At 33.2% G+C, this 27,264-nt stretch overlaps 1 protein-coding gene across 1 annotated transcript in view; it reads left to right on the top strand.

Moving 5' to 3' along the window:
- KCNH5 (potassium voltage-gated channel subfamily H member 5) overlaps nt 1–8,074 on the top strand; it is a 472,518-nt gene extending 464,444 nt beyond the window's left edge. The window contains exon 11 of the mRNA XM_074290315.1: nt 2,003–8,074. Coding sequence (XP_074146416.1) covers nt 2,003–2,950 — 948 coding nt within the window. The 3' untranslated portion in view covers nt 2,951–8,074. The remainder of the gene's footprint in view (nt 1–2,002) is intronic.
- The last annotated feature ends 19,190 nt before the right edge of the window (nt 8,075–27,264 follow it).

Here is a 27,264-nt window from a genome sequence, read left to right as displayed (position 1 = left end):
TTCCAAATCACTATTGATCAGAGAAATGCAAATTAAGACAACTCTGAGATACCACTTCACACCTGTTAGATTGGCTAACATGACAGGAACAAATAATGATGAATGTTGGAGGGGTTGTGGGAAAACTGGGACACTAATGCATTGTTGGTGGAGTTGTGAAAGAATTCAACCATTCTGAAGAGCAATCTGGAATTATGCCCAAAAAGTTATGAAATTGTGCATACCCTTTGACCCAGCAGTGCTACTACTGGACTTATATCCCAAAGAAATACTAAAGAAAGGAAAGGGACCTGTATGTGGCAAAATGTTTGCGGCAGTACTTTTTGTAGTGGCTAGAAACTGGAAAATGAATGGATGTTCATCAATTGGAGAATGGTTGGGTAAATTATGGTATATGAAAGTTATGGAATATTATTGTTCTGTAAGAAATGACCAGCAGGATGAATACAGAGAGGTCTGGAGAGACTTACATCAACTGATGCTAAGTGAAATGAGCAGAACTAGGAGATCATTATACACTTCAACAATGATACTGTATGAGGATGTATTCTGATGGAAGTGGATATCTTCAACATAGAGAAGAGCTAATCAAATTCCAATTGATCAATGATGGACAGAATCAGCTACACCCAGAAAAGGAACACTGGGAAATGAGTGTAAACTGTTAGCAATTTTTGGTTTTCTCCCCAGGTTATTTTTACCTTCCAAATCCAATTCTTCCTTTGCAACAACAACAGCAACAACAAAATTCGGTTCTGCACATATATATTGTACCTAGGATATACTATAACATATTTAATATGTATGGGAATGCCTACCATCTAGGGGAGGGGGTGGAGGGAAGGAGGGGAAAAATTCGGAACAGAAGGGAGTACAAGGGATAATGTTTTAAAAAATTACCTATGCATATATACTGTCAAAAAAAGTTATAATTATAAAATTAATAAAAAAATTTAAAGATAGCAAAAGTCTGGAGATTCATGTAGAAGTTGGCCATGTATGGGGTCAACAACTGCTATATGTCTTTGAAGAATGTAAGAATGATTCCAACAGTGGCAATATGTGTTAAATAAGAGATTCAAGCGATGAGAACTTTGTGTCAGTACTTTGTAGCACTGACAGTCTGATAATCTTAGGTGTCTTTTTATATGTGTGTGTTTGTATGTATGTGTTTTGTTTTCCTCTATCTTGTGTATTATCTTGGAAAAGACCTTGTAATACACAATAATACACAATTGTTTGTGGTAATAGAATGAAAGCTATGAAAGGATTCAGAATCATGAAAGGCTCAGTAATAAATATTAAGGTAAACATTGATATGGTACCTAATGTTTACAAATTGTTTTGTGAACATTGTCACATTATGCTTGGGTATTTGTAACACATATGAAAACTGAGGCACAAAGAATTTGGTCTTCCCAGTTGTAACTGCTGAAGGTAGGTTACAAAATACATTTCTTCTTGAATTTGAGCTTAGAATATTATCCATTACATTATGATGCTCTTTGATGATTCTTTTTCCAAGAGCCAAAATATTGCAATATCTTTTGAGTTCTTCCTCATTTTGTCAATTGTGCACATATTCCACTCTCCAGGACCCTTGCAAAGAGTCTTTAGGAACTTGATACTTTATTCATATCTAATTTATCTCCTTAGTTAAAATACAAATGTGTTTCCAAGCAGTTTTAAAGTTCACATTTTTCTATTGGATATGAATATTAAGTATAAAGCAAAGTAAGTATAGTGAATCTGTTGTGAATATCTTTATGTTCTCAAATGTAAAAGAGTTGAACATACTGATTCTCCCATTTTAAGGTTTAAATTATCTTTAATTTTCTATTCAATTATATTCTGTAGATTGTTTTTTAATGTCTTAATGGATGCTATTTTTATTTCTGAGATTACTTTCCTTGCAAACAATGTTTAATAATAAGATTATTATACATTATATATTGACTTTATTTTTAAAATTACATTATGGGTTCTCCTTTTTCATTGACAGATTATCTTCCGTAAAATCAGTGATGTGAAAAAAGAAGAGGAGGAACGCCTTCGGCAGAAAAATGAGGTAACCCTCAGTATCCCAGTCGACCACCCTGTCAGGAAGCTTTTCCAGAAATTCAAACAGCAGAAGGAGCTAAGAAATCAAGGATCAACTCAGAGTGATCCAGAAAGAAACCAGCTTCAGGTGGAGAGCCGCTCCTTACAGAATGGGGCTTCTATCACTGGCACCAGTGTGGTCACTGTTTCTCAGATCACACCTATACAGACTTCTCTGGCCTATGTGAAAACTAGTGAGTCCCTAAAGCAGAACAACCGAGATGCAATGGAACTAAAGCCAAATGGCAGTACTGACCCAAAGTGTCTCAAAGTCAACAGTCCCATGAGAATGAAAAATGGAAATGGGAAAGGATGGCTGAGACTGAAGAATAATATGGGTGGTCATGAGGAGAAAAAGGAAGACTGGAACAATGTCACAAAGGCTGAATCCATGGGTTTACTGTCTGATGACCCTAAATGTAGTGACTCAGAGACCAGCATGACCAAAAACCCATTAAGGAAAACAGATTCTTGTGACAGTGGAATAACAAAAAGTGATCTCCGTTTAGATAAAGCTGGTGAGACTAGGAGCCCATTGGAGCACAGTCCTATTCAGGCTGATGCAAAACATCCTTTTTATCCCATTCCCGAGCAGGCCTTACAGACAACACTGCAGGAAGTCAAACATGAACTCAAAGATGACATTCACCTGCTAAGCTGCAGAATGACTGCCCTGGAAAAGCAGGTGGCAGAAATTTTGAAACTACTCTCTGAAAAGAATATGCCCCAGATCTCTTCTCCCCAATCCCAAGTGCCACCTCAAGCACCTCCTCAAATACCCTGTCAGGATATTTTTAGTGTTTCAAGGCCTGAGTCACCCGATTCTGAAAAAGATGAAATCCACTTTTAATATTATATACATACATATATATTTGTTAATATATTGAAACAGTATATACAGTTATATACATATGTGTATATATAGTATATACATATATATTTTCACTTGCTTTCACTATGACTTGAATATAACAAGGATTTTGATATGTAAATATTGCATGTCCAGCTGGATTCTGGCCTGCCAAAGAAGATGACTATTGATAACCTAGATATTGCTTGTATAATATGCAGTTGACTGCATGCATACTTTACAGTTATTTATAATACGTTATATAATAAAAGGACAATTTTGTTTGTTTAAAAAGGCAATGTACTATTAAAAAAAAATCAGGGTCCAACCTGCTAGGATTTCCATGAGCGTTTTGACCTCAGTCTGGGATGGGTTAAATTCTCATTTCTTCAATGTTCTTTTGAGTTTGATTATAGATTAATACCAATGAGGAAGTTAACTTTTTCAAACTGTTAGTCTCATTCTATGATATCTCTTCCTGTGGTATTTTGAGTAGTTTGTGTGGAAGTTTCTATTCCCTATCAGGTCAATCATTTATTCAATTTTGAAAGTCCTCATGAGAGGTCTATGTCAAGTATTAGGGGTAAGGGGGATTGATTGTTATGGAATTTATGCATGGACTACATTTTCTTTCAGCTGCTCCTTCCCCCCTTTCTCTTTTCCCATGTTACTTTAGATAGTAATCAGAGACAGTCTCACAAGAGAACCCTTGCACACTCTTTCTTAGTGATGTTACCTTCTTCTAAACTGACATCCAAAACATGAATACTGGACTATGATTATAGTGTAGATCATTATAGAAATATTATATTATATTAGGTAAAGGTTTATCAATATTTACATTAGATAATCTAATTTTCTAAGACTACTACTGGTTTCCCAAAACCAGAACATGATGGCAGAAAATGAAAACAAAATATTTGCATCTCAGATTTAGGTATAAGGATACTAAAAATTAATATAAAGTGATTGGTTGTAATTTAAAAATATACTGGTAATTCACAAAGGGTAGAAGTTAGCATGAGACATACTTGTGGATAAGTCCTATTAGTTTGGAAAAAAATGTCTATGGATAACTTACTTGAAAAGAACCAAAAAACAAAGTAGATACTTAAAAATCAAAAATTGTTCAATCAGAGAACTGCTTTTGTGATGATTTTTTTCACAGTCAAATTTTTCTAAGGATTTCTTTTTATATACTAACTTGATTCTGCTGCTGAATGAATGAGTGTTGAAAAAATAATCCCCTATGGCTCTGAACAAGGCTCTAATAGGAAGGTAAAAACTTTTAATTTTGTTTGGTTGGTTGTGTTTTTTTTTTTTTTCCTAGTCACTAATCCTCTTCTTAGAAAGTGCCTATTTTATCTTAAAACAAACAAAACAGAAACAAAAACAAAAGGAACAAACAAAAAAATCAGACTTAATATTCACAATGAGCTGCTTATAGTCAGTAATTAAATGAAATGTATATTTATAATTAACATCCATACTAAAATGCAAATTCACTTCAAGGATGCAAAGGATTCTATTAATTTCTTTTTGACAATGAAACAATGTATTTTAAATAGCTCTGAGAAGTGTGTTTTCCTTTGGGTGCATGCATGAATTTTCTAAATATTAGTGGGAATCAGATGTATGTGTCAATGGGAGAATATGTTCTATTCATGTGTACATATGGTGTGTGATTTTATTATCTGATATTAATGTGCATACACATGTGCATGCATAGATATGTTGGGGGCATATGGAATATACACACATATGTGTGGAATATACATATTATAGCACAGAAAAGATGATAGTGGAACCAAAGATGGCAATACTCAAATTTTTATGATCAATCCCTACGTTTGCTCTCCTTCAATCCAACCAAATCTTTCAGCATCTACAGGCAAAACATTCAGTCAAATATATCATAGTCTGACGTAAGAACTGTAAAGCAGCACTGTAACAGCTAATTTTACACTCAAGTGAAAAAATTGTGTTCCCTATCCTAATGACATGAGGTATTTAAGATAATTGATTAATATTTTACACATTGTTTTCCTCTACCTCCTAGCTACCAACCTAACTTGGTTTATCCTTGTTGCATGTCTCTAATGAAGCAAAGAAATCTACAAATAAAATTGACATGCATCTCACTGGGCCAACCCATTTTTTTGTATATGTTCAATATGTGCCTATCTATCCCAAACGTCCCACAAAATTTGTAAGGTCAGAGACTATAGGTAATATTTCCATTTTTATATACATATTTTTCATTAATATAAAGGGGGTCTTTAGGTGAAAACATGTTATAATATTTGCCTATGTAGTATAGACATTACAGAATGAGTTAATTATAACACAGTAAATCATTGTTTTCCAAAAAAGAGATTTCTTTGCTTATGTGATTTGGTTTATCCTCTTATAACTTAATCACTTTTCTCATCCTCTCATTAGCAAAGGAAAGGGAATGTAGTGCATGTTCTCTAAGGTTCCTTTACATGTGCTAACATTTTGTTAATCTCTAATTCATTCATGATCTGTGAGTCTGGTGTGAGTGTGTGTTTGTGTGTGTGTGTGTGTGTGTGTGTGTGTGTGTGTGTGTGTGTGTATTTCAACTTTGTAGGCAACATGATTGAAATTTTAATAGAAGGAACAAGTATGAAATATAATCTGAGCTCAGAAATGTGTTCCTTTCCATTTCATTTTTTGCCATGTTCAACTTTACAAATTAATGCCAGATTTATATAGTTGATTGTAGTCATGAAACAAAATATCAGAAAATATTCTCTGTCCTTAAATAGAAGGAATCTCATGGTAGTGGAGTATTTTGTGTTCTCAAGCAGATAATGTAGCATCAATTGCTTTTTAGTGAAGCTCTAGGTTTTTCTTCTCAATCATCTCCTTTCCATGCCTGCATGGCCTGGTCATGGTGCTGGCCGCATGCATACATTTTACATTGTATATATTGTTTTCCTCTGGGTTTCCAGGAAGGACAATTCCTGCATATTGATTTAACACAAACATATTAAGAGTGAACACTTGCTTTAATAAGTGCAATAATGATAGAAACTTTTTCTGTGTTGCCTCACTCAGCACACAAGTGGTCCCTCTCTTTGGAGGGACCAGATAACTGCATGATTTATTCTACAAAAGCTCTTGGTGCATACAGAAAAATGTTTTGGCTTTTTTAAAGATATACATATATGTTTATTTATGTATCTCTTTCTGACCCACACAGTAATATGAGTAAATATATGTATTGAAAATTCAAACTTTTCCAAAGCAACTTATACATCTTCAATATTTTTCTAAAATAATGTATATTATTAGTCACCATAACTTGAATGACTAGATAAAATATAATAGTGATATTTTTAAAATGAAAAAATGAACCATGGTTAGCTTTCTCTGTCTGCAATAGGATTTGTTAAGATGTGTTCTAATGAAGGATATTGAAAGGGTAAGCAATTGGGCCAGAGTTGCATTATATTGAGAAGATGGGGGAGCAGATGAACATAAATATAGAGGAATTTAAAAGTATTGGGCATTTTTTAAAAATGCAAGAAATATAAAAGATGCATCAAAACATTAATATCACCTTACAAAATCATTCTTAAGGAGAAGACTGTGTAGCATGATCAAATCCCATTATTCAAATGTGTGTTTATATTATCTATAATGTTTGTGGAGATAAAGGTGAGAAAAATGAGAAACTTTAGAGTTTTGTAGCTTACCTTGCATAGATTCTATAAGAAGAGATTAAATTGTTCCTTGATTATGCAATACTTTATGAGAGACTTTGCCAACTTGGGTATCATTTTATTAATTAATTGTCTCCCAGAAATCTAGATGTAAGAGTCATTAAATCCAAATGTTTAATTTGAAATCAAGTACTTTATTCACCTATGGGATTTGGGCCATTTGATTCTTAAAATTAAAAATAAAAATGAATCTGTTTAAATAATTTTTCTATTCTGAGTCATAGGGCAGGCACTGCTTTTGTAAAGTAAAAAGGCTGGTTCTTGTGAAATGATGGTTTTTCAGTCTAATGGAATCATTTGGCTTGTATTTATGATACACTTATTCTGATTTTCTTTTCCAAAATTTCATGTAGGAAACTAGAAAGTTTGTCTAAAATATCTATATTATGCATGGATATTGACTTTTAAAAGATATTAATGGTAGTATTTTTCAGATATGATATCTTGGTTGTTTGAGAGTACATTCTTGTATTTTAGGAGAGTGTTTTTTTTTTTCCAGGAAGTTATTTGAGAAAGACAATGAATATTAATCACTCATACTTCATCATAAATTGAAAAGTATTACTTTGGATGTCACTTTTTGGGGTTTTTTTGGATTCAAGTTCCCCATCAGTAAAATTTAAATGAATTTAAATGAAGATGATGCTCTCTTTGTCCTTGTATGAGAATTGTATCTGTGAAATGTTGTATTTTTAGAGCTTAATTTTAGAGGTAATTTTCTCACTTAGGTAAGAAAATAAAGGGCTCTCTCTATATATGTTACAAGACCAGAGACAATTATCCTCTGGAAAACTCCAATAAACAACTATCAAATTAAATCATCAAAATATTTTACTTGTGAGGTAGATCCCAGAACATGGCAGCTTTCCAAACATTTTATTTTTCATTTTAGGGTAATGCATGATGATTAATGCTTATTGTGGATATATGGAAGAGTTTGATTTAATTTTCATTCATTTCACTCAGATCTCTGTTGGACACAATTTGGCAAGTGAAGAGTTTCATAAAGTATAAAAATTATTTGGATATTTGGAACTATTATGCATACTAAAGATGATGCAGTGGTATTGTGGTTCTTAAAGAGAGACAAATGAGTACTTGTGTTTTTTCTTCCTCCATATAAAGACATTATTCAATGATACATGTTTTCTAACTGTGTATGTTCAGGGAAAGATGATCAGCTGTACTGCAGGCATATATTTCTAAGAATTTTTACTTTATATACTCACAATGAGTTTGTCAGCCTTTCTTGAATGCTTACTATGGACTAAGCAGGTAGTTTCTTAAGGTGTTTCTTTACTAAGATGATTCTGAAATTTTAAAGTTATACAGATTTGTCTATGCATTTATCCTTACAATAAAATTACTTTCTAAAAAAATCCTCAAACCATTGAATTTGTTGCTACATTTTTTATCAAATGAACTAAAGTAAATTAGGTTCCAGTAGTTGTTACAAAATAATGATCTCATTAAAAAGAAAATGAGCCTATTAATTCTTTAATTCTTTATTGAAAAAAATTTCTCTTTTTATAAAGCTAAATGTGTTTCAAATGTGTATGTATATATGTATATATAGTCAGGAAGAACTTTAAGATAACTGAGCAAAAGACAAGGAATCTAGGGAAAATATGAATAGTACAGCAATTTTAAATCTAGGAAAAATATGATTAATACAGTAACTTAAGTGGCACACCTAATGCTATTTTACATGAAATTCCATTAAATAATATACAATATTTATGATGAAAAACATAGCAATTCAAGTATCTTAGAAGGGCACGATCTCATCAAGTCATCAAGTTTGCTTCCTTCTTTTTTTGCTTAGAATAAAACAGAAGACAATACACAAAAACAATGAATAAAGTTTATATATATTAGACTGGAGAGTAAGAGTTCTCATTGGATTATTTTCATGTGATATCCTTCAAAATGGAATGAATAATGGAAGAATTATGCATACTTTAATTTGAATTTGATAAAATAAACACCTCAGAGTAGATAAAAACAAAGTATAACAAGATCACCATATTTTAAAGGAGTGAAGTTTGAGGCTTCTAATATTCTTGATCTACAAAACCTTTATACTATGCTTTAACCTACTATAAAATTGTTAAATTGATTTTTGAGCTAATGATACTTTTATCTACCATCACATTATTTCTATAAATAATTGCATTTATTATTTAAATACACAAATAAATACAAATAATCGCATTTATGATTTAAAAGTACAAATATTGCAGTCATTGAATTGGTCATCAGTATAAACATAACACTCCTTAAATGCCTGGATATAATATGGATAACAACAAAATTTATGCCTGTGACAATATATAGAAGTTTACATTGCATTTCTAAGAAATTATACAGTAGATCAATTCCCCATCAGAGAAGTTTTGTCCAGTAAAATCTTTGAATATAAACCAAGATTCATACAATATCAGGCCACAGAATCAAATTAGTCAAAATTTTGGCTACATGTAATCAGATGTGCAAAACTACTTGGACTCATCTTAGCATGAGTAGATCCTGTGCCTATTTTTACACAAACTCACCAATTGCTAAACGTCAAGACAACAAAAGAGTTCCATATATACGCAGCAATTGTTTTTGGTATACACCTAGCCACATCAAGTGTTATAATAGTTAGACTAATGAGGAGAAAAGAAAGCATATGATAATTATTGTAATATTCAAATTAGTTTGTGTATAATTGGGAGAGAGAGGAGTAAAATAGTCAACTAAAATGAGGGTTTGGAAGTGGCCTTCAAAGAAAAAGAACTTTTATATGTATCAAAATTTGAGCTCAGGATACATATTCCTTTTTTGGATGAGTATTTTTTTAAAGGATGATTCTGTATTTTATTCTTCCAGTCATCTCTATATGAGAGATTTCTTCCTATATTTTAGTCAGTCCTGAAAAGTCACAGGACTTCCAAAACAATGTTAACATACAGTGTAACTTGATTGCATAAGCTTATCTCTAACCTTGTGTTCATCCACCCTTATTCAACCTACTTCTTAAAAATATCCTTATGTGAGATATTCCCCCAAATTAACTCATTAAAATGCAAGACAACTTCAATTCTTAATAATGATGCTCTAGGACCACCCACACAAAAAGAAACACATGTTCAGACTTTCTATTCCTGTTTCTTCTGAAAAGAGCCACTCAAAATGAAATGTTCTACCAGCCCTTCTTTGTATTCAAAGTGATCAACCTTCTATCTGCTGGTTCTTAACCCATTCTTATGGAGTTGTGAAGTCTTCTGCTTCTGTAAAATTTTAGGGGAGTCATTTATATGATAAATGCTCATTGTATTAATTACCTCACAATTGACAGGCTATCTTTTCACTATATTTTTTCTCAAGAATATACTGTCAAAATGCATGATACCTCACAACTGTCAACACATATCTCACTTTTATTTCTTATTGAACTGGAATTTAGGGGGAATGGTCTCCTTGTGACTTCCTTCAGATAAATCAGAAATTTTGTGAAGAGTTAATGTAAATTTTGAGAATCCACAATAGAACCTCTTTGAACTTAGCTAGTCTGGTCCCTGTATGAGAAATATGTGGCCCATCACTGGTCTACACTAAAATTGCTTCCTGTTTGCTATCAATGGACAGAGCTTATGCTCCATTTGGCATAGAACTTCTCTGCATATCACAACGAAGAATAGGAAGAAAGTTTACTAGAGACATGTAGTTATAAATACTTTTTTTTTGCAAAATTTAGATACTTGATATTAATTTTATTAAAGCTTTGTTTTTCATTGTTTTCAATCTCCTCAAAGATTCAAAAAATCTAAATTATTTTTTCACAATAGCAAATCAAATCAATCAGTCAATGCTTACTAAGTACCTACTCTGTATAAAGAACAGGGCTAGCTATGAATGGAATTTAGAATTTATCAATTGTGATTCTATCTCAGATATTGATTAAAGCCTCAAGCTTAATTAATCAATTTGCCATTGTATATATGTGTGTATACATATACAAAAAATTTTGAAAATAATTGAACTGAAATGCTTGGGTGTGAAATGCTAAAAAGCTAAGGGTTTTTAAAATGGCATAATATAAGGATAATTAGAGTGAGCACATTAATTTATTATAATGGTACCAGTGTTGACCATTATTAGTATTTTCCTTTAGTATTGTACACAGAGTAATTAATATTTTAACCATTAGAGGAGACAGTTATCCTGTTATGAGTCCAATTGTTATTGTTATTCAGTCTTATATGACTTAAGACCTCATTTGAGGTTTTCTTGGCACAAGATAATAAAGTTGTTCACCATTTCCCTCTTTAATTCATTTTAGAGATGAAGAAACAGAGCAAAACAGGATTTAGTGACTTAGCCAGGGTCACACAGCTGATATATTTCTGAGGCAGGATTAATTTCAACTCAGGGAAATGAATCTTTCTGTTTACAGGCTTGGCACTCTAGCCACAATACTGCCTAGCTGCCCTCATGAGTTCAATATCCATTGCTAAGCTCTCTTTTTTTCTTACCCTGGTCCCTTCTTACCTTTCTACCCCATTAACTTCCAAAAAACTTTCCTTCACTTTTTCCACTGTATGTTGGGAAAAACATAAATACCAGATCATTTTTTACCTTGTCCTTTTATCTTATCTGTGTAAGGAGTTCCTTTTCAAAAAATATAGGGTAGCAGCTCTCTGTAACTTAGAGTCTTCCTCCAATTAACTGAAGTTTCCCAGGTTTCTTTGAGAACAATTTATTTTCAGGGTTATATATAGGTCAGAGGATTAGATTCTTAATTTTTCTGATTCCAAGGCTAATATTTACTTATTAGGGCAAAATGATTCTATTAGCAATGAGAAAACCTATGTGGATTAGTTTATGACAGCATTTAATGTTGATAATTTAAATCATGAGGAATATTTTGCATTTAATGAAAGAAATCCACTTTGGTCTCTCCAACTTTTAGATGACAAATAATTGTTATAAATGAAGATTTGTTTTTTTGGAGAGGAGGAAGCATGTTCTTATCTGTGATTTCATTGATGTAAAGAACTCCTAATGAAGTACCAAGGTTATATCTCCATGATGGTCATAACATCATTGTCATTGTTATTGAACCATTTTTTAAACAGGGAGGAAACCCAACATACAACAATAAGGAATTAAGAGAAACCAGCATTGAGGCCAGGCCTCCAACACTTATTCTTATCCTCTTGGTTTTTAGGGCAGGGGCTTTTAAGGACCATGTAGGACCATAAAATCATTAAGGATTAGTAGAAATGAGAAATTGAATGAAAGTGAAGGTTTGGCTAAAACATGCCAAGTCAATGCTGGGCTAAAATATTTAGATAAATACCCACACAAATACCCCCACACCCATACTCACACATGGTAGATAGTGTATGCCCAAAGAGAAATCCTTTGGATCAAAGATGATATTGATTTATTTATTCAATATTTAACTTTTGACCGATGAAGTATCATTTGAATTTTGAGTGGATTATTCTCTCCTTTTTAACGATATCAATGATGCCAGTTCATTTGCCAAATATAAAACTTGCACTGTGACCTGAAATATTTCTGTTTAGAATGGCACATCACATTTCTTATTTCTAAAATAAATGGGTCCTTTAAAAATAATTTCTTGATATCCAAATACATTTTTCCCCAAATAAATATTTTTTAATTTTCAGAAACCATTGAAATTCTTCTCCATCCTTTGTGATTTAAAACATATATACTTGTGTGTATATGTCTATATGTATAATGAAATTATTAAGAATTTCAATGTACTTTTGACTTAAATTAGTTAAATCTATAATTTTTTGGAGTAAGGTAGCCATAGTATCTAAGTTTGAATCTCACCTCTGATATTTACTGCCTTAGGCAATTCTGGCACTTTGCTTCCTTACCTGTAAAATGAGAGATTTGGGACAGATTATACTTAAGGCCCTGTCCTGCTATATATAGAAGGTTACTTTCATATTTTTCCAGTATATGTGAAAGCATGAGTGAGGTCATAAAACACCTATGCTAATTCCTAACAGGGATTGCTAAAATCTGCAACCATAAGTCCAACTGTATCCTCTGGTCCTTCAGGCTGAAATTATATAACATAAAGTGAAGAATAAATTTGCCACTAACCTAATTAAATCAAGTGCATTTAATTAATGTGTAGGTGGCTAAATCTAGCATATCATTTAGGCCCTAAGCCTCAACCTGGGACCTTGATAATCAAGAGTGATTGCTTTTAACAGCTGAAGCAAATAATTGGTCAATTATAAAAAGAAGTTGGATAATTTCCAAATTTTTCTCTTCATTTTGTGCTGAATCCATGACAAACTACATTTATCATTTTCTTACTTGGAGTTTTTTCCTCCATCCATAATTTCTAATGTTATAAATCTTGGGGATTTTCTTTTCTTTTAATTTTTTTTTCTTTTTAGATTAGATCTGCTCAAAATCTCATGTTACATTTTCTACTTCTGAAACTTTGCCACCCAAACAATTTTTAATCAAATGGGAGCATTTATGATCACATAAATATTTGGTGAGCAAGAAGTATGGATATCACCTATGCAAAACCCTCGTGTATATAAAGGCATAATTTGGAGTAAAGAACCAGAAAAGATTTAATTGGCTTAGGAAAAAAAAAAAAAAAAAAAAAAAAAAACACCTGAAGGCCAGATATTAAGACACCAAAATGGAAGATCCAATGAATTTTCAGCTTTAAAAGGAAAGTGGGTTTAAAATGTTTTACATTCCAAATGAACAATTATGTAAAGCTCGTTTGACTGAACTTGTTCCATATTTGGCAATGCTTTTATGTCTTCTGCATCTTGGTTCACTCACAGAATATGTACAGTAGTGAGAGTTATTATTACTTTGGGATTATTAGCATTAGAACCTCTCAACTAGTCTACTTCAAATTAGATATTTAAATAAAACAGAACATCCATTCCATGAAAAAAGTGAGAATCTAGAAGCAAATTCCATTCCGTTGACATTTGAAAGATGACACAGTTTGGAGCCATTTCTATCCTTTAGAGTATAATGTCGTTTATTGAATTTGGCCTAAATGTGTGATTGGCCTAAATACTTGATTCTCAGCTATTGCAATGAAGGACTGGGCATTTGCGGTGAATCTACAAATGCAATTTTTGAGGATTTGATATTGTGCTTTTTTTGTTTTTACAAGTTAACTACCTTTTGTATATTTTAATGCAAATACCTGCATGTGACATTAATGTAATCTAGGACACTGCAAATTCTAGAACTGTTTTGTCATTGCTCCCACTTAATGGAAACTTGGGAATATCCCTATTCTGAGAGACTATTTCCACAGAATGAACTTTCTTATATTCTGACCTTACATTCTGAAGAATGTCAAGCTCCCATGTAAGATGTTTTTATGATTGCTATGCTAGCAGTCTATATCTGCTTTGTTCAAAAGTCCCGGAGATGATTTTAACTAGGGCTAAGCAGACTATTTTTTTTTTTTTTTTTTACTAAAAAAGTTATCTCAATGTGTTATAAAAATTTTGTATGCACTGTTGACCTGTCACAGGTTGCTAAAGGAATATGTATCATTTTTAATTCAATGAGACTGCAATTTATTAATTTTGGAAAATATATGACCCACACACATGGTCACTTCTGGAAAGTTTGTTGCAATGATCATTTGTAAACAAGGAAAAAAAGAGTCACATTAAAAAAGAATTGAGAAGTAGAAGTTTTTAACTCAAAAGGGTTCTGGATTTTAGCACAATAAAATGTAATTCATCAGGGAAGATCAACTTTGATTTTTTTCACAATTAATTTAAATGTTGATATTTTTTCATTGATACAAAATAAAAAAGAGCATTTTATTGAATGTGTGTGAAATGGGGTCTTTGTTGACAACTTTTGTTTTGAATTTATATTAAATTTTATATCTCTGTCCCTCAGGGTAAAAATGTCAGAGGTTTAGTGAAGGACATGATTTATTTCCAATTGAACTTAGATATATTATTTCAGCTATGGTTATTTTATACTTATATAGTACCTTTCCTCTGAAGAATCTTTCTATCTTTAATCTGAGATGTATCTTAATAAATTTTTATAATATCTTTCTTTTGAAAAGCATATCATAACATGAAGCATAAGTCAATTGGAATAAATATCTTAAAATCATTTAACAAAATTTTGGAACAACAGCATTATATCCAGTAATTTTTTAATAATTATTATTAGAGGTTTTTATTGACAAAAATATGCATGGGTAATTTTTCAACACTGACCCTTGCAAAAAATTCTTTTTCAACTTTTCTCCTCCTTCCCTCTACCCCCTTTCCTAGATGGCAGGTTCCCATACATGTTAAATATGTTAAAATATATGTTAAATACAATATATTAATACATATTTATGCAGTTATCATGCTGTGCAAAAGAAAAATCAGATTTAGAAAGAAGGTAAAAATAATCTGAGAAGAAAAAACAAAAATGCAAGCAAACAACAACAGAAAGAGTGGAAATGATATGTTGTGGTCCACACTTATTTCCCAGTGTTCTTTCACTGGGTGTAGCTGGTTCTGTTCATTACTGATCAATTGGAACTGATTTGGTTCATCTTGTTGAAGAGAACCACTTCCATCAGAATTGATCATCACATAGTACTGTTGTTGAAGTGTATAATAATGTCCTGGTTCTGCTCTTTTCACTTAGTATCAGTTCATGTAAGTCTCTCCAGGCCTCTCTATATTCATCCTAATGGTCATTTCTTATAGAATAATAATATTCCATAACATTCACATACCACAATTTACCCAACCATTCTCCAATTGATGGGCATCCATTCAATTTCCAGTTTCTAGCCACTACAAAAAGGGCTGCCACAAACATTTTTTGCATATGTAGGTCCCTTTTTATTCTTTAATATCTCTTTGAGATGCTTTCCAGAATGGTTGGATCCATTCACAACTCCACTAACTATGTATCAGTGTCCCAGTGTTCCCACATCCCCTCAAACATTCAGCATTATCTTTTCCTGTCATCTTAGCCAATATGAGAAGTGTGTAGTGGTACTTCAGAGTTGTCTTAATTTGCATTTTCTCTGATCAGTAATGATTTGGAGCACCTTTTCATATGAGTAGAAATAGCTTCAATTTCTTCACCTTAAAATGATCTGTCAAAGGATATGTCCTTTGATCATTTATCAATTGGAGAATGGCTTGATTTCTTATAAATTAGAGTCAATTCTGTATATATATATATATTTGGAAATGAGGCCTTTATCAGAACCTTTGACTGTGAAAATGTTTTCCAATTTTATTGCTTCCCTTCTAATCTTGTCTGCATTAGTTTTGTTTGTACAAAAGCTTTTTAACTTGATATAATCAGAATTTTCTATTTTGTGTAGATCCAGTAATTGTACTTATGCAAAGTGGGGGTTCATTAATAGAAACAGAGTTGGGAGGTGGTAGTAAATTTTTGCAGACCCAAACCAAAGGGCAGGAGGGAGAATAAGGGGGGAAGGAAAAGGAAAGATGAGGAGAGAGAAGAAAGAAAGACAGAGACAGAGAAAAGACAAAGATATCTTTCACGTAACTCTGTAGTGAGAGAAATATTTTAAAAATTGATTGGAGTAGAGTCAGGGGTTCTCAAACTATGGCCCACGGGCAAGATGCGGCCCACTGAGGACATTTATGCGGGCGCACTTGGTTATGGCAAATGGGCTAAGGGGCGGGGACAGAGTGTGAGTTTTTGTTTTTACTATAGTCTGGCCCTCCCACAGTCTGAGAGACAGTGACCACTGGAATTGACATTTAAGGTTCACAACCAGGAAGTTAAGGGTGGGGATGAAGCAAGAGTCTGGGAAACCATATGAAGATCTGAATTTTTTTTTAATAGCTTTTTATTTACAAGATATATGCATTGGTAATTTTTCAGCCTTGACCCTTGCAAACCTCCTTTTCCCCTCCTTCCTCCCACCCCCTCCTCCAGATGGCAGGTAGACCAATACATGTTAAATATGTTAAAGTATATGTTAAATACAATATATGTATACATATCCATACAGCTATTTTGCTGCACAAGAAGGATCGGACTTTGAAATAATGTAAAATTAACCTGAAAAGGAAATCAAAAATGCAAGCAGACAAAAACAGAAGCATTGGAAATGCTATGTAGTGGTTCACACTCATTTCTCAGAGTTCTTTCGCTGGGTGTAACTGGTTATATTCATTATTGAATAAATGAAATTGATTTGATTCATCTCATTGTTGAAGAGAGCCACTTCCATCAGAATTGATCCTCATATAGTATTGTTGCTGAAGTGTATAATGATCTCCTGGTCCTGCTCATTTCACTCAGCATCATTTCATGTAAGTCTCTCCAGGCCTCTCTGAAATCCTCCTGCTGGTCATTTCTTACAGAACAATAATATTCCATAACATTTATATACCACAATTTATTCAGCTATTCTCCAATTGGTGGGCATCCATTCAATTTCCAATTTCTATCCAGTACAAAAAGGGCTGCCACAAACATTTTTGCACATATGGGTCCCTTTCCCTTCTTTAAGATCTCTTTGGGATATAAATCCAGTAGTAACACTACTCAATCAAAGGGTATGCACAGTTTGATAACTTTTTGAGCATGGTTCCAAATTGCTCTCCAGAATGGCTGGATAAAGATCTGCACTTGGGGAGAACCTTGTCCACCACAGAATGCCCCTGCCACAATATGCTCTTTCCCTTTCATTGGTATCCTCTTCCTTATAAACTTACAATGTGCTCTATGGGTCGTTCCCCAATGTTCCTGTTTAATGAGCCTGAGCTTTAGGCTGAAATAATAGATCTGTGCACTGTGTGAAGACACAGGAAAACAGAGGAAAAAAGATTAGGAAAAAATAACTTACTAAGAAGAAATTCATTGTATTAAATCTAACTAGTCTGTCAAGTTTTGAGGATGAAAAATGCATGGAAGGACAGAATATGTTTTCTTAATTTATTTTCTTTATTTTGGGAAAGAAAGAAAGAAACTGTCCAAACTTAAGATCTTAATGGACATATCTAAGAGTGCATGAGAATTGTAATGTGAAAACTTCAGGCATGTAGTATAAACCTAATAGCTTGTGAAAAAGTGTTCACATAATCTTCAAAAGTTTAATTAAGTTGAAAAAATATTTTCTTATGTTTAAAAGCAGCATTATTTCTTACCACAACTTTTATAGGCAAAATCAACTCATTTTCAAAATGTCCTTTATTTTAATGTGGGGATCTAGGCAAAGTTTCTGTTTTGTTTTGTTTTGTTGGAGGAAGGGAAGGGCTAGTAGGAGAAAGTTGTGCCTTGTGTCTGTTCCCCAAGCCAATTTATTCCCCAGTAGCATCATTAATAGAGAGTAAACAAAACTTCTCTGTATGAGAGCTATGACATTTTCCTGGAGCATCATTGCCTGGATCATTTTTTTTCACATTCAGGCAATATGTCCTCTCTACTTGGAATGTATATCTTCCCTATCTCTGTCAAAATCTATTCTTCCAATTCTTTTTAGAAAATATACAAACCTCCATATGGTACCAGAGCACCCATCAGGTGCTTCTGTCTTTAAAATCTTTCATCTCTCTAACAGATTCTTTGTCCTAAGCATCAGACATTTGAGAATTTAGACTCTTATTCTAACTCATTAATCCTCTCAAACTTGATCTTTTCTTTGGATTCCTAGAGGAGCTTCATGCTTTGTCAGAGACATAATTCTATTTCACATTAAGTGTTCTGTGTACTTCACAATTTTAATCTCTAAAGAATATTTGATGTCTAAATAGTCATTTGTTCAATAACTATCAAGAAGCCTAAGGGTTTGGCTATCTCAACCTTTGAACTTTCTAAAGTCTCTTTATGTTCTCTTACATAGATAATGCTTTGAAAAATGGCAAACATAATTTAAAGCCTATGAAACAAATATTTCATTTTCTTCTCCAGTAAACTACATTCCTGGACTGTTTACAACTCAAAGGCTATAGCTACATATGAAAAATGACTTGTTAGACATTTTTATGCAGCAAATATATGTTAAATGGTGAGAATACAAATTAAAAAGTAAAAGAGTTCTTGCTCTCAAGGAGCTTATATGCAACTAAGAAAATAATACCATGCATAGAGAAGTCTTGGAATCAAAATTTATAATGCAGCCAGTTCACACTATTTATAAAATTAATGATAGCATTCTTTTGGTTACTATGCCTACAGCAAGAGATAGGAAGATGATAGTGGAGTATGTTACCAATGCCTGGAGTTTGGGTGGATGGCAAAATGACCTGGGGGGGATAGTTGAATGGTAAGATCTGGAGTTTGCTGGATGGGCAATTAAGTAGACACTTGTAAATATTGTGATTAAGGTTTATTTCCCATATCTTTAAAAATATTTCTTAATCGCCTATGTATCTTTTGAATTTATCCCTCATGAAAATAACAAGTTTTTTTTTGCTGATGTTGTATAAAAAGAACACTATCTTCAAAGTCACATGATTAAGATTTGTATGAAATACAAAATCTTATGGGGTGGATTTTTTTTGTTCTTTTTCCTCTTCCTTCCCCAAAATAAAACCAAAAATCACTTGTCTCAGAAGAGCAAATGCAGAAGTAAAAGCCCTCTTCTCAGAAAGTATCTCTCAAATGTATAAGATCATATGCAATCTCTGATATATTTGTTTATAAAAATAACTTTTTTCCCCTGTTTCTCTTTTATGACATTGATACCAATATCAAATAAGGTATAAAGTAAAAGAAGTATGCTCATTAAAAGTGTTTATCAAGAGAATGTCCAATGAAGATTGTAGAGTGGAAAAGGAATTTCCTATAAATGAGATTCTCTAGTTTTCCTTGCCTATTGTACTGATTGCATCAAACTCCAAAATCCTAAAGGATCTCATGAAAAGAATTAAGTAATAAACACTTAGGAAACAGAAAATAGATAAGGAATGCTTAATACTCAGATTGACATTCAGTTGGAAGGCTGTCCTTCCAACTGTCCTATTGAGTTCACTAATGTATTGATATTAGAGAGATATGGACCAGCAGGATAGAGCAAGTTGCATTGCATTTAGGAATTACATAATACTTTTTAAAATCCCAAACGGTTTCCTTTTTTAAAAACATACTATTTTAATACTAGTATTCTCCAAGTGATGCTATATGTGCATGTGTAATTCATAAAAGAACTGCAAATGATCCAAAGGGCAAAGGAAAAATGCAAGCAAATTAGTTGTGCTATGCTAATAATGAATTTTGTGAAATTAAAAGATATAGCAAAAAATAGAGAGAAGCTGAAATAGGTAATAAGAATAAGGAATAACAGAGACCAGCCAAATGTTGTAGTAATATATTCAAAATAATAAAGAACCTGAAGTAATACCTGAAGCATATTATTGTGTATAAGGAACAATGTCAAGTCCGGGCTCAGAAGGGCTCCTCTGAAGGGCTCAGAATCAGCCAGAGTCAGGATAATGCCCCACATTGGGTGCCAAAATGTAATGTTCTGTTGTCTCTAGATTTGCGATCCTTCTCTGGTTGGGGAGCTTCTGGGGAGGCAACCTTGGCTTTAGTTCTGCATTGTGTCTTTCAAAGTCTTGAATCTTTTCCTGTCAGAATCTCTCCAGCCAGCTTCAGTCTCTAGCTCCCTCTGAATCCAAAGCCTCCAGTCAGCATGAAGGTAGAATCTCAAATCCCCTTCTTCCTGAATCCTGGCTCCTTTTATCCTCCCAGAGAATGGGCTTGTTGGTATTCCAAAGGTGTAAACTCCTTTAAAGGTGCAAACTCCCCCCAGAAGTCCAAAGGTATAAACTCCTTTTAAAGGTGTGAACCAAAGGTGTGAATTCTGAACTAGAGAATTGCCAAGTACCGATTTACCACCTAGTAAGGAACCTAACAGAACAATACATTAGGTTAATTTGGCTGAAAAGTAGAATGTATGAAGTGGACTAGTATGTAATAAGCCTATAAGGGTAGGCTGGAGCCAAATGGTGAAAGGCTTTAAATGTCAAGAAAAGGAGTTTTTATTTTATCATAGAAGCAAGAGAGTCACCAAAATTTTTAGAGAAGGAGAATAACACCGTCAAGATTGAATTTTAATAATTATTATTTTCACATTTGAATGGAAGGTAGATTAGGAGGCAAAATGAAAGGTAAGGTAAATAATTAGAAGTTTATTTGTTAATTAGGAGCTAATTTGTTAATTAGGAATTAAGTTTGGGCAAAATGTAATAAACAACTCTAGTAAGGATCAAACATTTGAAATTCATAGAGTATTGACACTAATATTTAACAGAATGAGCTATTGCCCAATGGGGTAATGGTATGAATATTGCATATGAACAAACAATTCTAAAAATAATTTCAGACTATTAATAACCATTGAGTAATTGTTCCAAATCACTAATAAGAGAATGCAAGTCAAAGTAATTTTGAGGGTTTTTTTCCTTCTATATTCAGTAAACATGACAAGAAATTGAAAATAATAATATAGGAGCTATTGAAAAAGAAACTCTAATACTCTCTCAGTAGAGCTGTGAATTGGTCTAATCATTCTGGAAAATTATTTGAAGTTGTCAACAAATCAAACAAAAAGCATTATTAAACACTTAATATCCTGCTAGACAGGATAAGAAAGTCCAGGGGATAAAAAAAGCAAAATAGTCCCTCAAGAAGCTTATATACTCATGGAAAGACAATATGTAGTTATGTATTATATATGAACAATATATATATACACACATATGCGTTTATATCTAAATATATATACATGTACATATGCGTCTGACTTATAGAAAAGAAATAGATGGTGCATTGGACAGTGTCAGATGTGGAGTTATGAAGACCTAAATTCAAATGCAGCCTTAAACATTTATTAGCCATGTGAGTCTGGATAATACACTTAACCTGTCTGCTAAGATGGGCTAGCAATAGCCCCTTTGTTTTCTTTGTAAAGATATGAACATTGCCTATACTTTCATATAAAGTTAATGTGTTTATTGGTCTTACCAAGCTACTTTTCTTTTCTTATTCTTTGTATAAGGCATAACTCACTGAATGGAAAAGCAGGAAAGGGATAATTTCAGAAATAAAAATACAAAATACATTAATTAATTTTCCTCCAAAAATAAAATAAAAAAGAATTGGAGTCCTAAACTAGGATGTTGAGCATGTGAACAAAAAAGATGAGAATTAGTGTGAGTACTATCCTGGGCTTAGAAGTGATAATACTTTGTACCAGATTGGATTATAAAGTATGAGAAAGAGTAAATATTAAGGATTATTCCAATTTTGTGAACCAGCGTGAATAGAAGAATGGTTGAACCTTAGCAGAAATGGAGAAGTTTGTAAAATAGGTAGTTTAGAGGAAAAATAATAAGTTCTGTAATGGACATATTGGGTTTGAGATACCTATATGCCATCTGGTTTCAAATTTTCAGTTGATGAGGAATAACTCAAGGTTGTGAAGGGCATGGTTATTGGATACATAAAACTAGATAAAATATCTACGTAATGTGTTATCTGCATAAAGAAGATAATTTAAACCCATGGGTTTTATTTAGATGATCACTAAAAAGATATTGTGAAAAGATAAAACCACAAAGGATAGAACCTTGGAGTACACTCACATTTAGAAGATGTGATGATGGGATAAAGTTCATTGGCCACCTCTCACAGAATTATCTTTCTTCAAAGCAGTGAGCTTTTGGGAAACCTTTCAAGACGAATATATATTTTATTCTTTTCAGAAACTTAGTAACGTCTAAATGAAATGCCCTATGTTAAGGGTGCTGATTTTTTTTGCTAATTAACTTACTGACTTTCAGAATTGACTATTCCAGTGAGATACCAGAATCATCTCAGTATCTTAATTAGGAAAGAAAGACATCTGCTACACCATGCTTAACTTGGATATTCTGAATTTTCTAATGCCCTCTATTTTCCCTACTCTAATGAAGATGTCTAAGAGCCAAATTTCTGTTTTCTCAGCACTCTCAGTGCTGGATACACCATCATCTCGGGATTCTTTTTATGATCTAATGTTCTTTAAATATCTAAAATCAGAATTGTTTTTAGTGCATTTGTAGATGTCAAAAGTTGTCCTACTTTGCCCTCTCTCTTCCTGCCTAAAGAAAGAAATGAGTGATTTGAAAAGGTTAAGTTGATGAAAAAAAGTAATTCTAATAGTTTTTTTCTATGAAAGAGAAGTGAGATATAGGATGATATCTTGAAGATGTGGCAGGATCAAATTAAGATTTTTTTTAATGGAGAGTTTAAACATGGTAGGTGTGTGATGGAAACAGTTTTGAGAAAAAAGTAGCCTTCTTCACCTAAAGTATTTGGAGATGGGGAATGAGTGAATAAGCAAGCTTGAGTAGAAGCTCAAGTAGAAGTGAATGAAAACTGCTTTTATTCTAACCCAATTAACAAAGATAAATTGAACAATACCCGGTCTTTTCTATATGGATAGGAGATTAATTGATTTTATTTTAATCCAAATAACCCTGACTCCCTTAATCAAGGGAAGAATGGGTTTTTAGGTGAATCTCTGGATTCAGAGAATCCAGATGTCAGGTGCTGATCTATCACTGAGCAATGTATTATGAGACCTTTATTGCCTTTGGGGAGAAAGCTTCAATCTCTCAAAATGCTTTTGCCTTTTGCTGCCAGGTTTGTCTTACATTTCACAGGCTGTCAGTTAGCTGACTGACAAGTTTGGGAGTACAGAATTTTTAGAAATATTAATGTATTTGTAATGTGTAGTAGAGGTAATAATTCTTTAAGACACTTTGCAATAAAACTCTCAGGTCAGCTAAGGGTCTAATATGGAGTCTGAAGTAAAATTAAGTATAAAAGATGTCAATAGAAATGGAAAGAAAGTTGAATGATAGACATTTATTAAACATTCACTATGTGCTAAGCACTTTGTGAACATTTTCTCATTTGTTTCTCATAACAGCATAGGACCTTAAGTATTATTATTTTCTCTATTTACAGTTGAGAAAACTGAATAAGACTTAAGTAACTTTTCCAGGATCATACAGATAAGAAGTGTCTAAGGCCCGACACAATATTTTACCCACTATGCCTCCTAGCTGCCTCTTAGTGAACAAAGATCTATTTCTGGAGGGTAGACCACAGAATATTGGTACTGAAAAGTTGCTGCAGATGATCTAATCTAATGCCTTCACATAGAGATGAGAAAACCAAGACTCAGAACAGTGACATGTTGATTTTAAGGTCATGAAGGTGATCAATGATAGGACAAGGGTGCAAATCTAATATTATTTTCAGGCATCTTTCTACTTTATCAAACAATCCTCTCTCATTATAGATTATAGGACTATATAAGAGAGGGTGCATTTATAATAAGGTATATTTGTTATTTAATATTTACAAGGAGATTTCCTTACAATAACATTTTATGATAGGTAATAGAAATTTTGTCAGCCCCATTTTACAGATTAGAAAAATGAGACAAATTAATAGGAAACTAAGACAGAGAAATAAAATGATGTTGCATGATCAAACATAGTAACACAAAGTCATGATTGAAACCCAAATCTTTTTGTTGGAGATTCAACTTTTTTTCTATTACCCCATGTTACAAGTATTGCAAAGTACTGGATGTTAAGAATTCATTTCTTCTAAATGGCTTTGAAGGGTGACTATATAGATTCTGGACTCAAACCTATTTTAATAAACCCTCTCTCTCCTGGGAGCTTGTGCTGCTGTAATATCAACTGGTACTGATTTTATATTTCAATGGATCTGGCTTCAACATCTAAGAGGAAATTATTAAATTCATTACAATTCAATGCATATTAATGTAACACCTATTGTAAGCAACACATAGTGCTAAACTTTGGGGCTAAAGAGAAGGTCCTTACCTTCAAGGAGTTTACCTTAAATTTGGACATAAAATATGCATATAGATAAGTAAGGACAGCTAGGTGGTAGAGTGGATAGCCCTACAAACAGGAGGATTTGAATTCAAATCCTGTCTCAGGTACTAATCAGCTGTCTGACACTGCCACAAGTCATTTACCTATTTGCTCAGTTTTCTCAGCTGTGCGATGAGCTAGAGAATGAAACAATAAATTGTAAGGATTTTTTAGTGGGCCGACACAGTGCAACAGGAGGTTTGAGTGACCCCGAAGTAATTGGGACTGCCCCATGGGCAGGGCTCTTGTCATATGGAGATAGCTTCATAACAGAAGATGGCTCCTTCTCTGACTGGCTGTGTGTGTGAGACCTCACAGACTCTTTTTAAGCCCACTGCCAGTAGCAGGTCATTCTCTTTATCCTGGGGTAGCTGAGCCCAGTGGATGGATAGCCAAGAGAGGTAAGGAGCTTGATAATGAACATGTGGATCTCCAGACCACGTGTTCACTTGGGAATTAACAAGTGAGGGCATTAAAATGTTTGTGGCAGCCCTTTTTCTAGTGGCTAGAAACTGGAAAATGAATGGATGCCTATCAATTGGAGAATGGTTGGGTAAATTGTGGTATATGAATGTTATGGAATATTATTGTTCTGTAAGAAATGACCAGCAGGATGAATACAGAGAGGCTTAGAGAGACCAACTGATGCTGAGTGAAATGAGCAGAACCAGGAGATCATTATACATTTCAACAACAATACTATATGAGGATGTATTCTGATGGAAGTGGATATTTTTGACAAAGAGAAGATCTAATTCAATTCCAATTGATCAATGATGGGCAGAATCAGTACACCCAGAGAAGGAACACTGGGTAACAGTGTAAACTGTTTGCATTTTTGTCTTTCTTCCCAGGTTATTTTAACCTTCTGAATTCAATTCTTCCTGCACAACAAGAAATTCTGTTTTGCACATATATATTGTATCTAAGATATACTATAACATATTTAACATGTATAAGACCGCCTGCCATCTAGGGGAAGAGGTGGAGGGAAGGAAGGGAAAAATTGGAACAGAAGTGAGTGCAAGGGATAATGTTGTAAAAAAATAATCATGCATATTTACTATGAAAAAAAAAGTTATAATTATAAAATAAATAAATAAAACAAGTCAGTGCATTATGTGAGCAAGTATAATAAAGGCTTTAAGTTTGCACATGGCTGTTGTTGACTATGCTATCTGTTATTAAACAGTGATTCAAGAAATTGTGGCCAGAGATCTCTGAAGGCCTCAGAAGAGGCGAGCTGGGTAGAATTAGTTGACACTGCAAAGGTCAGTGGCCAGAGATACCCTGATGCTCTGGGAATTAGGAGAGACTGGCAATGTGAAATGTCGGGTAATGCTAGGGCTTTCACAGATGAAGTGATTGCTCAGGGTTAAGTAATAAAACGATATTTTATAATAAATCACTGCAGTATTTTTGCCAAGAAAATCTGAAATGTCATCATGGATACAACTGAACAATAATAAAAATTGGCAAATACAATGTAACTAGGGGGATTAGGAAATACTTCATTAAGGAAGGTTGCACCTGAACTGAACTCTAAGGAAAATTAAAAAGTCAATGGAACTAATTCTTTGTGACCATTTAAGACCTTTATCAAATTTCATTCTTTTGGGCATTGTGATTTATAATAATTGAGACAAATAATTATGCAGCAATAGGAAAAGACAAATAATAAAAATGTTTTGCCAGATGTTTTTTAGTACAGTCATTAACATCTAGCCACTATAAGGTGATGAGTTTTCTAGAAACCATTGGGACATTTTTTGGGACTTTTCTTTTTTTGGCATTATAAATAATTTTTATTCATTTATTGTAATTTAAAAATGGCTGAAATTCACATAATGCTTCAGAGTTTGCAGAGCATTTTATATATTTAACATTTCTCTTTTTTTTTTCTTTTTCTTTTTTTAAAGCTTTTTTATTCTCAAAATATATGCATGGCTACACTAGAATATTTTGTATATTACTGTGGACCAGTGTCAACTAGATGACACAGTGAATAAAGTGGAGCCAAGAATCAAGAAGATCTACTTTCAAAACTAGTCTCAGTTTTCTTCTGTGTGACACTGACTAAGTCACTTAATCTCTGCTTGTTTCAGTTTCCTCATATGTAAAACAGAAATACTGGGACCTATCTTCCAGGGATGGTATGAGGATCAGTTGAGATGATAATTGCAAAGTGCTTATTTGAGAAGGCATGAGGGTTAGCTTGCCTCGTGTTTTAGGTGCTTCATTTCTAGAGATAAAGCTCCTTCACTCATAGTATCCATTAAAAAACCATAACACAGGAAAAGAGACCTTGGTCTCAATAAATAGATCTTGGTCCTTGTTCTTAATGTTTATTTCACCCCCATTTTACAGGAAAGCATTGGTTAGAAGACTCAAATATACCATTATTCTAGCCCAGATTTTGTGACCAGCCCACCACTGATAAAGAAGCAAGGAATGATCTTTAGGATGAACTAACTCAGTGATGGGTGAGATCAGGACAAATCCAGTATCCGTTTTTTCTTTAGAACTAACCTACTCCCCATAGAGACTAAGGTGTTGGAAGAGAAAGTATTCTCCTGAGATGTGGGGTAAAATATATGCTTTTTTGATTTTTTGCTCTTGT

The sequence above is a fragment of the Sminthopsis crassicaudata genome, chromosome 2 (genome assembly GCF_048593235.1).
Source record: "Sminthopsis crassicaudata isolate SCR6 chromosome 2, ASM4859323v1, whole genome shotgun sequence".
Lineage (NCBI taxonomy): Eukaryota > Metazoa > Chordata > Mammalia > Dasyuromorphia > Dasyuridae > Sminthopsis > Sminthopsis crassicaudata.
Note: the sequence above shows the minus strand (reverse complement) of the source record. Positions and strands in the feature narration are given on the sequence as shown.